At 35.0% G+C, this 14,937-nt stretch overlaps 1 protein-coding gene across 5 annotated transcripts in view; it reads left to right on the top strand.

Moving 5' to 3' along the window:
- Window positions 1–14,937, top strand: part of AGL (amylo-alpha-1, 6-glucosidase, 4-alpha-glucanotransferase) — a 39,923-nt gene that overhangs the window by 3,270 nt on the left and 21,716 nt on the right. For 4 of the 5 annotated variants that reach the window (XM_030033184.2, XM_030033182.2, XM_030033181.2 and 1 more), the window contains 13 exons: window positions 490–700; window positions 1,592–1,758; window positions 2,208–2,411; window positions 7,125–7,306; window positions 7,542–7,653; window positions 7,945–8,065; window positions 8,248–8,350; window positions 8,441–8,538; window positions 9,102–9,241; window positions 11,675–11,862; window positions 12,937–13,060; window positions 14,101–14,264; window positions 14,820–14,921. In XM_030033184.2, coding sequence (XP_029889044.1) covers window positions 490–700; window positions 1,592–1,758; window positions 2,208–2,411; window positions 7,125–7,306; window positions 7,542–7,653; window positions 7,945–8,065; window positions 8,248–8,350; window positions 8,441–8,538; window positions 9,102–9,241; window positions 11,675–11,862; window positions 12,937–13,060; window positions 14,101–14,264; window positions 14,820–14,921 — 1,916 coding nt within the window. Of the gene's footprint in view, window positions 1–489; window positions 701–1,591; window positions 1,759–2,207; window positions 2,412–7,124; window positions 7,307–7,541; window positions 7,654–7,944; window positions 8,066–8,247; window positions 8,351–8,440; window positions 8,539–9,101; window positions 9,242–11,674; window positions 11,863–12,936; window positions 13,061–13,416; window positions 13,541–14,100; window positions 14,265–14,819; window positions 14,922–14,937 lie in introns of all 5 variants that reach the window. The other variant, XM_030033185.2, reaches the window with a different exon arrangement.

Genomic DNA, 14,937 nt, shown 5'->3' with positions numbered 1-14,937 from the left:
TAAGGCATTTAGCATTGTTTAGTGAACCCTCAATAGAGAATGAAGGGATTTGAAATATTTCTGGTTTGAAATGTGTTCCTAATTTTTTGTCAGATGTTTTCACGGGTCAGCTTAGTATATAGACTTGTTAAACCTAAATACTTAAATACTACGTAATCCAAAATCTGCATAAAATTGTATGTAGTCTGCTGATCATGGTGTTTTGCTGTATTTTGTTTTTAAGACATTTCATATAGCAAAGAGGAGCAAAATGGAAAGGGGATGAACAGTGCCATATAAGTAAAGGAAAAGGACTATATATAAAGTGTGCAAAGAATGACGTTAGGAAAGTAGGGAGAGATGATGCTGTAGAAGTATACCATTCTGCTGAAATTCTTGGCAGATATGTTGGTGTACTTTCTTCTTAATGTAATATCAAATTATGATTTGTAATTACAGAATAGAAACATCAAGTCTGTCTGATAAAGTGATTTTGTCTTTTTTCTTGAGGTTTTGAACTACAGTTCCGATTGGGCCCAACTCTTCAAGGCAAGCCTGTTACCGTGTACACAAATTATCCAGCTTCTGGAGAAGTATTTGATCGCCACAAGTTCAGGACGCTGTCATGGCACAATCCCACAGGAAAAGAAGATGACTCTGACAAATACTGCAAGCTGGATCTCCAAATTTCTGGGTCATACCAGTACTATTTCAGTCTTGGGTAAGTGAAATTCTGTACTTATAGCCAAATGCAGTCTGGTCCCTTAGTCTACATTTTAATCTGAAGAAATCACTGTTAAGACTGAAAACATTTTTGTCCATGCATTTTTCAAATTGCAACCATGGGGCCTATCTGAATCTGCTAGTGAAAGACAGTACCTGTGATGGTTGTTTAATACTTTCTGATGCAAAGATATTCTGGGGAATATACAGAACAAAGTTGATTAATTTTCTGTGAATGTTGGAAAGGCAAGCGATTTTTACAAGTTTTCAAAGTCATCAGCATTCTGGGTATCTGATCCTTCATTGACTTTGAAGGTTCTTTTCTGTTTTTCTAACACAGAGGTTCTGGCATTCTTCACGTTCTTCATTTCCTCCTTTGTTTCAACAGGACAAGTGCAGAAGAGAATGCCAGTATCTGTAATGATTGTAGTCTGGTATTCTGAGTTTCTGAAAAATGGGTGGTTAAATTCCCTCAGGCTTAAAAGGGCATTTAGCTCGGGTATCTTCCTGAGAATGGTGCTCCAAGTGGAGGTCTCTGTATAAAAGATGGGCAGTCATGCTTGCTTTGTTTCTGTCTATATCCTAAAAGGAGGAACCAGTACTTTGTCTCAGAAAGTAACAAAGGTATCTCACTTCTGCAGAGAGTTTAAAGCTCTGCATCCCAGTTGCATTCTTGCAAGTCCAGTAGAGAGATGATGCCTAAGAGATTAACATCTCTTCAGTGTTTCCTATTTTCTTCAGGTGCCCTGCAGTCCTGTTCCCCACCTCCCCCCAGCCTCTGTACTGGGCTACTGTGTTTTTGAAATAGCTTGTGCTTGTTGGATTCTCTTTCTGAAACTGATTGGTACAATGGGTGTTTACTATGCCAATGAAAATTAATTTTTCCTAGAAATGAAAAAAGTGGTGGAGGTTACATAGTCGTGGATCCTATTTTACATGTTGGACCTGATAATCATGTGCTACCTTTGGATTGTGTTACACTCCAGACGTTCCTTGCTAAGTGTCTGGGACCGTTTCATGAATGGGAAGATAGGCTTAAAGTTGCAAAAGAAACAGGTAATGCCAATACACATATTAAAGGATATACATTTTTGTCTTATGATCAAAACTCAAAGTTACACTGAAGAGCTTCAGTGTGAACACCTCGTTTATTCTTTATTTTGTAGACTAAATATTTTCCACTATATTCAATTTAGTTAATAGATTAAGTCAGTGAAATGATTAAAATATTTGCAGAGGTGCGAAAATTCAGGGATTTTGTAATATGAGAAACCACTTTTGTTTATTGTTTTGATTTCAGATAGGCTTGGAAGTTTGTAGAACTGACAGGGTGATTTTTAAAGCTTGTCTTATGTAGAATTTCAAGGGGAAGATTCAGATTAGTTTACACTGGTTATTCCAAACACTAGCTTTAAGTACGTGTTATAACTGCTACTTATTATGCTTCTTTCAATTAACTTTGACTGAAATTTGTTTTTCTTATTAAATGGCTTCTTACTATGTAGGTTACAACATGATTCATTTTACACCACTGCAGAAGCTTGGACTGTCTAGATCATGTTATTCACTGGCTGATCAGTTAGAAGTAAATCCTGAATTTTCAAGCCATAATAAAAAGTGCACTTGGAGTGATATAGGAGCTCTTGTGGAAAAATTGAAAAATGAATGGAATATGCTTTGCATCACAGATGTAGTCTACAATCATACTGGTATGATTTTTGTGTGTGTTAATAGCAAGATTGGTCCTATAATTATATTTCATTATTTGCCTTAGCTTTTCGCCCTTGAACCCATCTTTTAGTAGCTGTTTTAAGGAACTTTGTTGCTTGTCTCTTTGAATCTCTCAGATCCAGGACAACTCTTTTATAATTATAACTGATATGTCTCCATAACAGATGTGAAAGAACTTAGTATTGTTACTGAAAGAGTGAATAGAGCCCTTCTTAGAGAGAATTAATGAACTGTGCATGCGTCTGTATTTTTATAATATGCTTATTTTTATGATCTGCTCTGTGTAGCTTCCAAGTAAATGAATGGAATCCGTGTTATTAATTACTGGGTGAATATAAACTGACTACTTTCTTGTTAAACAGGGTATTATTCTTATAGCTGCTTAAAAGTAACTGCTCTAATTTGGATCTAGCATGCAAACAGAATAGGGACAAGAGGCTAGGATTAAGCAATGGAGGAAATGTTACAGCTCAGTCTGTGGGGAAAGGAAAAAAAGAGATAGCTTTGTGTTTGGGGGGGGGAGTTTTTTAAGCATAGATATGCCAATGCATTGAAGGCTTTACTTCCCTTAATTGCTTGAGGGACAGTGAGTTTTCTTCAGTATGATCTGATGAAATTTAAATTATAGTACTTCTTCATTTGTAATTTTGCTGATTATTTAGATAACAAGTTTACTTTGATTATAATGCAGTTTTCATCTTAAGCTGTAATCCTAAAGATCATAATAACTAGCATTCTCATAGCAAAGAGTACAACAAATGGTTATTTATGTTGATGTTAGAGTCCTTTGAGGCTTAAAAAAACCCCTAACCACAGATATCTGTGAATTTGAAGCTTTATTTGCTTTACTACTTTGGCATTGACTGCTGCCAAACATTCCTATCCAATCAGTCTGCAATGCAGTGTAGGCACTGTTGTTTGCCCTATCTGTTTGTTGAGAAGTTACTAAGTATAGTGATTGGCTACGCGTCTGAGGGAACTAGGCTTTTAAACATTCTCCCAATTTCGGATAAAAAATTTCTTGTACTTTATCAACTGCAAGTCCAGTTTCTCTCCCACATGCTTGAGATCCTGTCATCTTTTTACTGTGTATATTTGCGTGCTACCAAGGAGAATGTTTTTATGGACAGAAATACCTAACTCTAAACTAATTATTAGACTCCAAAATAGATGTAAGAAGAAAAATGTCACATTATTTAGCTACGTTTGTAGAAGGACTTTTTCAGGTTACGTTCAGAGTTCAAAGTAATCTTCATTGGGATGGATGACTAAACAATTATACTATGGTGAAAGGATGTTTAGAAGTGCCTTCTAACAGGATAGAAATAGTCAGATGACCATGGTTCTGACTTACATCAATAAGCAAGGTATACTTGATGGCTTTGTTTCTTGCTTTCAAACTTTTAAACGCGATTTCTGCCTGCCCCTTTGTTGTTTATAATCAAAACCTTTTGATTTACAACTGAGTCCAAACTTTGTTAAATGCCAAATTTAGCATAAGCAGAAAGATACGTAGATAAATGTCTGAATAAGCAATAATGTAGTACATGCCTGTGGAACTTTTGGGGGGGCTTTTGAAATAAGAAAATAGGCAAATAGTTTTTGGGGTTCTTTTTGTCTGGATCTTGATTAGATGGAAATTTAACTTTTTTTTTTTTTGTATTTTAATTGAACAGTAATTTCTAGTAGTTAAATTAGTTCATTGCTACACATTACGGTGATTTAATTGTAAAACATGTTTCATAGACCCATTTGAATATAAGACATAAAATGTGTAGTCAGTTATTTTGAGCAGATTATGGATAGTTGCATATCATTATTAATTCTGCAGCATGTCTGCATTAAAAGCTTAAATCGTCTCACAGTAAATCCTCTAATGCTGGTAATTCTAACAGCTCATGACCCCTCAGCTTACAGTGGTTTTATCCATTGGTGGTTTCTGCTTTCTAGCTGAGACCACTGTATAAAAGCAGCAATGCTTCCCCTGTGTTACTGCTGTAAAGTCAGACCACTCACTCTCAATATTAAGCGGTTAAGCTAAGGTGTTTGGTTTTTACACTGGCATGGAGAATGGACTGCTTGCACAGTAGAGAATGGTGGGAGTCGTTTTTTTATGTTAATGTCTGTTAGGCTCTAATGAACACCAGTGTCTATGGCCTGACTTTAAAAGTAAAGTAGATGCATGTGGTAATGTTAAATATAGATGCACCTTTGGCATGTTAGCAGGAGTATCATAGATAAACTTGCAAACCCTGCCTGGTAACTGGGTAGATGTGCCCTTTTTGGGCTGCCATTTCCTTCAGGGTGTTCAAACACCCTCAAATAAGAAATACTGTGTTCACTGGCATTTACTTTTCACCAGGAGATAGAAAAAGGAGAGTTGTTTTTTTATCTTCTGAGCTTTCAGTGGCTGTAGTAACTCATATAAAGTAATAAAAATAAACTGAAATAAATTATATCTTCTTTATCTTTCAGAAGAGGCCGCTATTGTCTAATTGCAATTTAACACTTGAGTAAATCCTGCTTCCAAGCACTTGACTAATCACATCAAACACCACCTTTTCTCAGCTTTATAAAGGGGAGAAAAAAAATAAAGAAGTCTTGGGCAGTGAGCATCACTACTAATTATTAAGTTTGTGTTTAATTTGTATAACAATGAATTAGTCCTTTGAAAAATGTGAAATTATTTTCTTAAACAAGAATGTAATGAATTTGAGAAATATCTTTCTGTAATTCCTCATCTTAATATTTCCATATTTTTATAGTTATGTGTATTTTCTCCCTAGCTGTAACAAATGTAATCACCAAGTGATGTTTTGGCTAAATTTTTTTCTGCAGAATTAGATTTCTTTTGGTGTTATGTTGTGAATCATTGGAGCTTACCTTCTGATCAGAAAACATCATTCTGTTCCGTACCAGAATTAGTGGAAGACCTGTTGACTTTTTTTTTTGCATGTTAACACCTTAGATTTAAATGATATATTGTCTTTTTAGAATTACTTGTATTTACTCATGAAAATCCTTTGTAGTAAATCATGGTTCTTGCTAGATGAATAGAGTAAGCTAGTTGTGATTTTTGGAGAAGAATATATTTTTTTCAGAAGTAGTATATATATTAAAAAAAAAAAAAGGGCGGGGGGGGAAGGGCGTGATCTGGTTGGCCTAGAACAGCCTTTAACAGCCCAAGTTTATTATTGCTTTATGGAACTTTAAAGTAAGTGTGGTGTTTTCAGTTGTAGGTGGCATTTAAACCATGAAGATCTTAATTTTCACAAATGGTTTGACCTTATAAACATGGAATTTTGCCATGTTCATGATGGTCTCGAGATATAATGTAAGAGGGTGCTCAAAAGAGCGTTCATACTATAGACTGAGGGAGTACGCTCTTTTCTTTCCCTTTGACATTTTTGGTTGAACTTCTTTGAACTAAAACTTGGGGTTTAGGTGTTAATTGTTCCAGTATAATTTAGGACATGTTAATGGCTCTTTCTTCATGTTTCCAATATAATAATTTGTTATATATTTTCCCTTGTGTGAAGTACTACTATTTTCCTCTGCTTTTCTAAAACAATGGATTAATAAGACACATTCTGTGAGAAATGACTTTAAAAAAACTTGTAAAACCTGAGTAAAAATTTGTTCTTATGCATTCCATGTTTTTTTTTTTACATTTACTTTTTTAATTGCAGACATTCATTCAAAAGAATATATGAAAATTTATTTTCGGTTAAACTGTGTTTAGGACAGTTCCAAAAATGGAAAAAAATTAACTCTTGAGGATTTTTTCTTCATTGTCATACTTCCAAAATCAAAATTCTCTCCACTATATATGTATTTACTCGTACTGCTGCATGCACACTACTGTCTATATTAGAATATTACACCCATTTTCTAGTGAAGGCTCCTTACCTTCTCTGAGTTCATCCTTAATGTTCAGCATATCTTCTGGTGCTTGTTGATGCTACAGGGGAATTTTAGAAAATAGACACAATAGAGTGTAGTGTTTGATCTGAACTAGTGTTCCATTTGCATGCACCAGACAGTGCACTCATCTTCCTGTGTAAGGCTCAGTGGCATCGCTTCCCACTGCTCTGCTTCTTATAATGTACACAACAGTGTCACAGCTAATCCTTTTCTTAAAAGCCCATTTAACTGCATTTTTTCATTAATTATTTTTTGGGCAGTGTCTGTGCACTCTTGCTCTCTGGCTGTGTGTGTAGCATCTGATAAGGTTAAGAATATTAAAAAATAAACTGCTTAGGCCATCTTAAATCTTGGTTTGGGATGTATGTTTGGCTTTCAAAAGACAAAGAAAATTTCATGTCCATTATTTGATGTATTTCCTGCAACGAAAATGTGATTATTTTTTTTTTATTATTTATTTTAGTGTTTTAGAATTGGTGGTACTATTGCATATTTTTATGTAACTAACAAAAAGTTTCTCCGCAGTCTCTGCACCTGTATTTGTTGCAAAACAAATGGCTATCAGTAATGCATACCTATGCATAAGACATGATTTTCTATTGGCATGGAAAACTTTAGTTGAAATGTGAACTAACTATACATGCCGTAGTACCATAACTTCTTGGTGTTAAGAAATTTGCAAAAAAACCCCTAAGTGTTCAGTTTGTGTACTTACTGTTTGGTCTTTTTTTTTTTTTTTTTTTTTTCCCTTCCCTTTCTTGAATAAGCTACTAACAGTGAGTGGCTCAGGATGCATCCAGAATGTGGCTATAACCTTGTAAATTCTCCTCACCTGAAGCCAGCTTGGGTCTTGGATAGAGCTCTGTGGCACTTGACCTGTATGGTGGCTGATGGAAAGTATGCTGCTAAAGGGGTCCCCTCCTTGATTGAAAATGATCATCACCTGAATGTGAGTGAGAACTAAATATAAGCTAATGAACACTATAAATAGCTGAAAAAAACTTTAATATTTCTAAGGTTGTGGAAATGCACAAAAAAATGGTGTATACTTTGCAGGTACATTTAATGAAATAACCCTTTACTCTCTAATTATTTTTTTCAGAACAATTCATAGGAGCACTTAGCTTTTTCGTAATTATTTTAATCATCAACATTATTCACTAACATAATTTTTATTTTTACAGTGTATCCGTAAATTAATTTGGGAAGACGTATATCCAAAAATTAAACTATGGGAATTTTTCCAAGTGGATGTTAACAAAGCTGTGCAGCAATTTAAAAGCCTCCTAACTCAAGGTAAAAGAAGAGTATGTTGCTGAAGCATGTGGATTATATATTTATAGTTCAAGAAACTTATAGGTAAACTTAACAGTAAGCTGGAAAACAAAATACTCCCATTTTTTGCTGTGTGAGAAATCTACTGTGCTGATTTAAGCATACAAGAATGCTTTGAGAGCTAGTAAAGCCTTTAAAGGCTTTCCTTTATCTACCCATATTTTGCTTATGCTAGAATTATAAAAGTTGTATGCCTTTTAAATGAAATTCCTATTTTTACTTTATGAATACTCTTTTCTATCTTGTTCTTAGGCAAAGTGAGCACTAAATCTGATCCAAATGAACATCTTCAAGTAGTTCAGGACCCTGATTATAGACGATTTGGCTGTACTGTAGATATGAATATAGCATTAGCAACATTCATACCACACAGGTATTGTATTATTGATTACAAGTTAAAATCACAAGTTAGGTTAAGTTTGCAAAACCAAATAAGTAAAATTATTTTCAGAGATGGGAAAAATTAATTTTTTCCTTCCTTTTAGTTAAGTATACTGCATGTTTTAAAAATAAATTATTCTAATTGTCCTCTGCTTTTAATGTCCTCCTGATAAGCAATGGACCAGCTGCAATAGAAGAATGTTGTAACTGGTTTCGCAAGAGGATTGAGGAACTAAATGCTGAACAGTACAAGCAAACTAATCACCATCAAGAGCAGGTCTTATAATTACTATGTTTTAATGCTGAATTGTTTTAAATTGCAAATAAATGCAGGCATTTCAATAATGCATAATTAAATTACTTCTAGGCTGTCAATTGTCTTGTGGGGACTGTGGTTTATGAACGACTGGCTGGTGATGGTCCTAAGCTGGGTCCTATCAGTAGAAAAAATCCTTTAGTTACCAGGTATATTTTTTGGTTTTTTTTGTTTGGAAACTTAGAATCTATCCAGGGAAAGCGAGTTCAAAGTTCACTAAAAGTATACATTTATATGTAGAAGTGTATGTTTTCTTTCCCATGGACAAATGCCACTTAATGAATTGACTGTCTTTTTTAAGCAACGATGATAACTGTTTAATAAACAAATGTGATCAGAGAGCATGAAACAATACTCAGAGCACATTGAAGCCTTACATAGTGCAAATTGCTCTTGTAGGTGGAAGAGGGGTGAACTAGGAAAGCTTACACCTTTCAAGTTTGATGTACTTGATGCCACTCGTATCTGAAGAGCTAGGGCTTTAATCTTACATTACCAGCTGACACCAAGATAGTGGCAACACCTGTCCTTTTTTCCTTCAAGGCATGCTAAGAAATAGAAAACTCCCCATCATTTATAGTTTAGCAGCTGCTTTTTTATATATGTTTTATCTACAAGCCAGTTCATAGCAGATATTTTAGTTTCAAAGAGAACAAATTTCAGCTTATGTGGGTTTTGTTTTTTTTTTTTTAATTGCCTGTCTCTTCCATAGGTATTTTACTTATCCATTCAAAGAGCTGACTGTGGAGGAAGAAGAAACTATGATACATCAGCCAGATAAAGCTTGTTATTTCATGGCTCATAATGGTTGGGTTATGGGAGATGATCCTCTTAGAAACTTTGCAGAACCAGGTTTGTAAAAGAACTTTGAATCATCTTATAAACCTTTTGATATTCTAGCCAAAGCAAAAAGGATTTTATTTAATTTATCTTTTTTTGAGATTTATTCCTATGAAGCTGCAGAATAGCAGATACTCAGTTTATAGCACTTTTATTTTCCATTCAGTGTACAGATCAACTGTAAGAACTGGGATTTGAGGTAGTTTTGCAAGACATAACAGGGAAATTACCAGCTTTATGCCACTAAAATGAGGACATCCTGCCTTCCCTCTTTTGTCATTGTCTTTGCTTACTTTGTACTTTGTTCTAACACCACTCTTTGTTGGCATTTCCCTAAGACAATGACAGTGTGGCAGAAAACTAATGCAATAAAAAGGTGGATAGTATTTCACTGTATTAGTGAGCAAAAACTGGATCCTTGAAAGGTCCAGTGAGTGGCAGTCAGGCAGTCAAGAGATGACCCAGTTAATCTAAATTAAGTATGCAGATTACTTGTGAAGGAAAGATAGGGTATGAAATCACCATGCACTGAAATATTGTATTCTAACTCCTTTGGGTACAGCATTGATATCCAATAAAAGCAAGGTTGACAACTCTTGTTTTCAGAGTGGTCATTCACTTTGTAAACTGAATCAAAGAAAGGCCAGTTTAATTCTAATTAAAAACATCTGTCGAAGAGTTTGTCGAGTCTACTCTAGAAACTAATCTGGTTGATACGCCAGGGTGATCTGGAGTTAGCAGACACCTCGTTTCTGCAAAATAGTCTACAGCCCTTTCGCTGCTTTTTATTTACTTTTTTTTTTTGCTTTTGCAAGGATGAAGATAATACGTGTTTCAAGGGTTGTTTTGTTCAGCTGCCTTTCAGCTAACTGCCCTTGCTTCTGGGCAGACTGTTGTATTTTTAGCTTCAGTCATTGGCTTTAGTTAGCATACCTAACTTCCATTACTGAGTTTTCTCTATTAGTTTGTCTAAAGCCTGTTGAGTGCTTTATAGTTGTGTTATATCTTTGTTTTATGCCACACATTATTTCAACTGAGAACGCAGTGTGAAAAGATGATACATAAGGGCACAAATATAGGAATTGCAAAACAAATGCAGCCAGTTCTGTAAATGGCCCTTAAAAGAATCATGATGTACATCCAAAGAAAGCCAATTTTTCTGTCCATATAGTTATGTTGCCATTAGTGAAGGTAAAAGGTAAGCTGTGCTTAAGTGAATGGTTTTGGAAGTAGTGGTGACTTAAAATCCCTGCTCTTACTAGCTGCATACTCTTGTTGTGCGTCGTTCATTGTGTAGTCCCAATCACTTAGGTGTCCATAATGTGAGCCTTAGGAAATTAGTCTGGCTGAAAAATAATCTCTTTGCTAAGGTAGGATTACTTTTCAGCTGAACAAGTTTCCTGATCTAATTCAAGGTTCAACAACTAAAATAACTGTGGTGATGCATCAGTATAGCTGGTCTAGGAGTAGCAGAAAGCAATGGAGTAGCTATGTCTTACCCATCCTGAGTGGTGCTGACCCTGTTCATGCTTTGATCAGGTTTAGGTAAGGTGAATACAAATAGACCTTCAGAAGACTGATGGCTCAAAGATAATTGTATTTCTCTTATGTGGTGTCTGATTATTGACAATTCCTTGGTTGTGCCTGGATGTTATGTGTTGCAAATAGCGTGTGGGTTTGTTTTTTTTAATTATATTACTGCCATTGTCAAATACATGATTTATATAGGACAGAAGTCACTTTTTTAGATATGGCTGATTATTTAAGTCTTTGTCACAGTTAAATCTCTGTCAGTATATTCTGTGCAGTAAGTATATTACAGGTGAACTCAGATTTAAAGATTGTTTTTTATTGATTGCATCAAAAAGAAGGCAAAAAATAGTATATGAAAGTAGACTAGATGGAGGATAAATATTTTTATACACACAAAAATTATTTAGGGACTTTGTCCATTTAAGTGACCTACCTGCCTAAGTGCTTTGGAAATTTGCCTTGCATCATCAGAGTCTGCTGTTAATGGAAGATAAAATTTTAAATTGTGCCTGTGGCAGTTTATTTATGGTAACACAGTGTGATGCTCTTCTGAATTTGACCAGTATAAACAACTGAACTACTGATCTTGTTCATTTGTTTGCTGCTCATTTCTTCTTTCTTTCCTCAAGTACAGTTTTTATACTACTTTGAAGAATTAAAAGGAATTTGATTTCAACCTGAAGAATTATTTCAGTATCACTATAGAAGTTAAATATTCCTTGGGAGTAGTCTGAAATCATACATCAGTGTAGAGTATATAGATTTTGAGTTGATATAGTTATTGTTAGAATTCTTACTCTTCATCACACTGTTCTGCTCTTCAGCAGTAGAAAATGAAATACCACATTTTCATTTTGGTGCACATTCTATACTATATATATACACACTATAGTGAATTTATTTCCCTTACAGGCTCAAATGTTTACTTGAGAAGAGAGCTTATTTGTTGGGGAGACAGTGTGAAACTGCGTTATGGTAATAAACCTGAAGACTGCCCATACCTCTGGGCACACATGAAAAAATACACTGAAATCACTGCCAAATATTTCCACGGTGTTCGTCTTGACAACTGTCACTCAACACCTATTCATGTAGCTGAGGTACGCAAAATTAAGTGTGTTTATTATAAAACAGCTTCTGTCTGTGAAATAAATACCTGCACTGTTGCCACAAAATCTGCAGGAGCTGCATGGCAGAGTTCAGGTGTGAAAGAATCTTCCTCATAGCATAAGCAAGGTTTCTTGACTGGTGATGTCTAGATATGATTTCAGCTACTTTAAACAGTAGAGTGGTGTAGCTACTGTATCTTTTAATTCTCTACTTTAGCTGAAATATCGCAGATGAGGATGGACCTGGCTAATTTTTCTTTCCCTCACATAGCTATGGACTTGGTGCAATGACTGCCAGTATCCAGTATGTCAGTTTTAGATGGAGTCATTGCCAAGGCTTGGTTGAAAGTCTTAGTCTTAGTGGTTTTTTGCCATATATTTTGCTGTTGCTGAATTAAACAAGAAGTGGTTTACTTCCCAGAATTTAAAAGTTGGTAAAGAACACCTGCAAAAAGTTTAGTCTGGCAGGCTTATTGTTAAGATTAGTGCTTATTGTTTACCAGGGAGCTGACTACACCCAGAAATTGTACTTAGCTAGTAAATTAGCTTTGAATAGGTTTGAGTAGTGCAGCTTCTCAGTGCTTAGACTTAGCTTGCTTACAGAGCTTATATGAAGAGCTCTCTAAAAGAAGTTGATTTGCCCACACAAAGGTTCTAAGTGGCTCTTAAATGAAACCATTTCAAACTTCTGCCATTCTTTCATTTATTGTTACTATTTTTGGCATGGTAACTTCAAAGGCTTAAACTGAAGTCTTCCTCAGATTTCTTACCTTAACAGGTATCTCTTTTGTCCAGCCTTTCCTTCTTGCATTTTGAGTTAAGATTTTGTTTAAAAACAAAGTTGTAATTAGTTTAAAGTCTCAGAGAATTTCCTAGAATTACGCAGTCCATAAATAATTTGTGTAAAATATAAACATGGTTTTATTAATCTTTCCTGTTATTAATATTTTTAATGAACTGCATATATGAATGACTCATTTATGTTTGGTTAACATTCATGTTAATGATTGCATATATGTAGCTGACAATGGATGCCTTGCATTAAAAATGTATTATGATCTATAGGAGATGCTAGCAACAGCCAGATCAGTCAGACCTAATCTTTATGTGATAGCTGAACTCTTCACGGGCAGTGAGTACATTGACAATGTTTTTGTCAACCGCCTGGGAATTACCAGCCTGATTAGAGGTACAATAAGCAGTTGAAAATTATGTAGGATTGTCGTGTATGGTTTGGAGTTTTTAATGTGAAACTAACATTGGTATGCTTTTTTTATTTTTTTTATGTTCTTTGCTTATGCAATTACCTTTTCTTCTTTATGTTCTACTTAACTTCTCCTGTGTTGTATGTTAATTCTTGATTTTGCTTATGTTTGTGCATCGTCTTCTGTGTAACAACTTTTTTTGTTCCTTAATTTTGGTTTTCTGTTTATCTTTGCTGCATGGCATTTTCCTATTGTCCAATCCCTGCCTAGCTTTGAAACTTGTCCTTTTTGGTATCTACTTTTCCCCTTTCTGTGGCTTTTTTGGCTGTGCTTTTTGCAGTACATGCTGGACACAGCTAGAAAATTGCGAGCCGATTTGTATGTAGTGGCTGAACTGTTCACAGGAAATGAGGAGCTGGACAATATCTTTGTGAATAGGCTGGGCATTACCTCCTTAATAAGAGGTAGGCTTGCTGTGTGTGTGGTCTCTTTCCAACAAGAGATTATAGATGACGTTCTTTTTCTAAGGAAAAGGTTTCTTCTGGATTATGCACTTTTAATTTCATACTCCATGTAATCAGAAGTACAGACTTTTTTTGATACTCAGCCAAAAATACAGTACTAGCTGTAAAGTAAGAGAAGATATCCTGCATTAGTTTACAGAAGGTTAAATATTTCACTTATTCTAGTGAGAGAAAAAGAAGTTGTAGCACAGTTCTGCTATGAAGTGCTGCGTTGTGTCTGATTTTTTTGTTGCATGAGTTTCTTAAAGCCTATGAGAAACAGTTTCAGATCTCTGCTTTTTTGTCCCTTTTTTCCCTTAGCTTTTTCTGCCTTAATATATTATAGTAAATGGAATACTCCAAGATTGTGTATCCACTTTGGAGAATATAGTTTTATGTGACTTTTTTAATGACTGAACACACCAAAATAATAACTGTAAAATGCTGCATTAACATCTTTGTGCCTGCTGTACTCTATGGTAGTTATTCTTATGCAAAGACTTACCTATTTTGTTCTTTAGAGGCAATGACTGCTTATAATAGCCATGAAGAGGGAAGGTTAGTTTATCGTTTTGGAGGTGAACCTGTTGGCTCTTTTGTTCAGCCACGCTTGAGGCCTTTGATGCCAGCTATTGCTCATGCACTGTTTATGGATATTACACATGATAATGAATGTCCAATTCAGGTGAGGACCTAAAATGAAAACTAAAATTTATATTTAATGTTTTCTGAATTTATATTTCTGAACCATGGGAGGGCTTGGTGCAATCTGGATGTTTTTCCTGAGTGATATTTATGAAAAATGTGTTTCGGATCTTTAAGTTTTCATGCAGAGAATAAAATTTTATAATAATTCCCTCTGTTGTTGAAGACTTTGTCTTTCAAGGGAAAAAGTATATAAAGCTACTTAATGCGCTGTTTTCATTCTTTCATTCCAGCTACTATAAGTGGTTCTGTCTCTCCTTGTTAACCTGTTCTTCTAAGCTCCTCTTTTACAGGAGAGAATAAGAGAGTGTAGTGGGAATTGGAGTGCTTATTTTTGAGGGTTTCTTTTAAGTTACTTTTGTTAGTGCATTTATTGAAAAAAAAAATTACTACAATTGTCTTGTGATTGAGAAAATTATAATCCTGTGATTAGCAACTCCTCTCTTAAACTGAGTATATCTTCTGTATGCTGAATTGGGAGGGATGAATTATGCCTTTGTTTCACTATTTATTACCTGTTTATTTTTTAACATAGCACCGATCTGCGTATGATGCTCTTCCTAGTGCAATGATTGTTTCTATGGCATGCTGTGCTACAGGAAGCACCAAAGGCTATGATGAATTAGTACCACACCAGGTATGTGTCTACAGTT

This window comes from Aquila chrysaetos, chromosome 12 (assembly GCF_900496995.4).
Source record: "Aquila chrysaetos chrysaetos chromosome 12, bAquChr1.4, whole genome shotgun sequence".
In the NCBI taxonomy this organism is placed as follows: Eukaryota; Metazoa; Chordata; class Aves; order Accipitriformes; family Accipitridae; genus Aquila; species Aquila chrysaetos.
The sequence above is the reverse complement of the archived record's forward strand: the minus strand, read 5'-3'. Positions and strand labels throughout refer to the sequence as shown.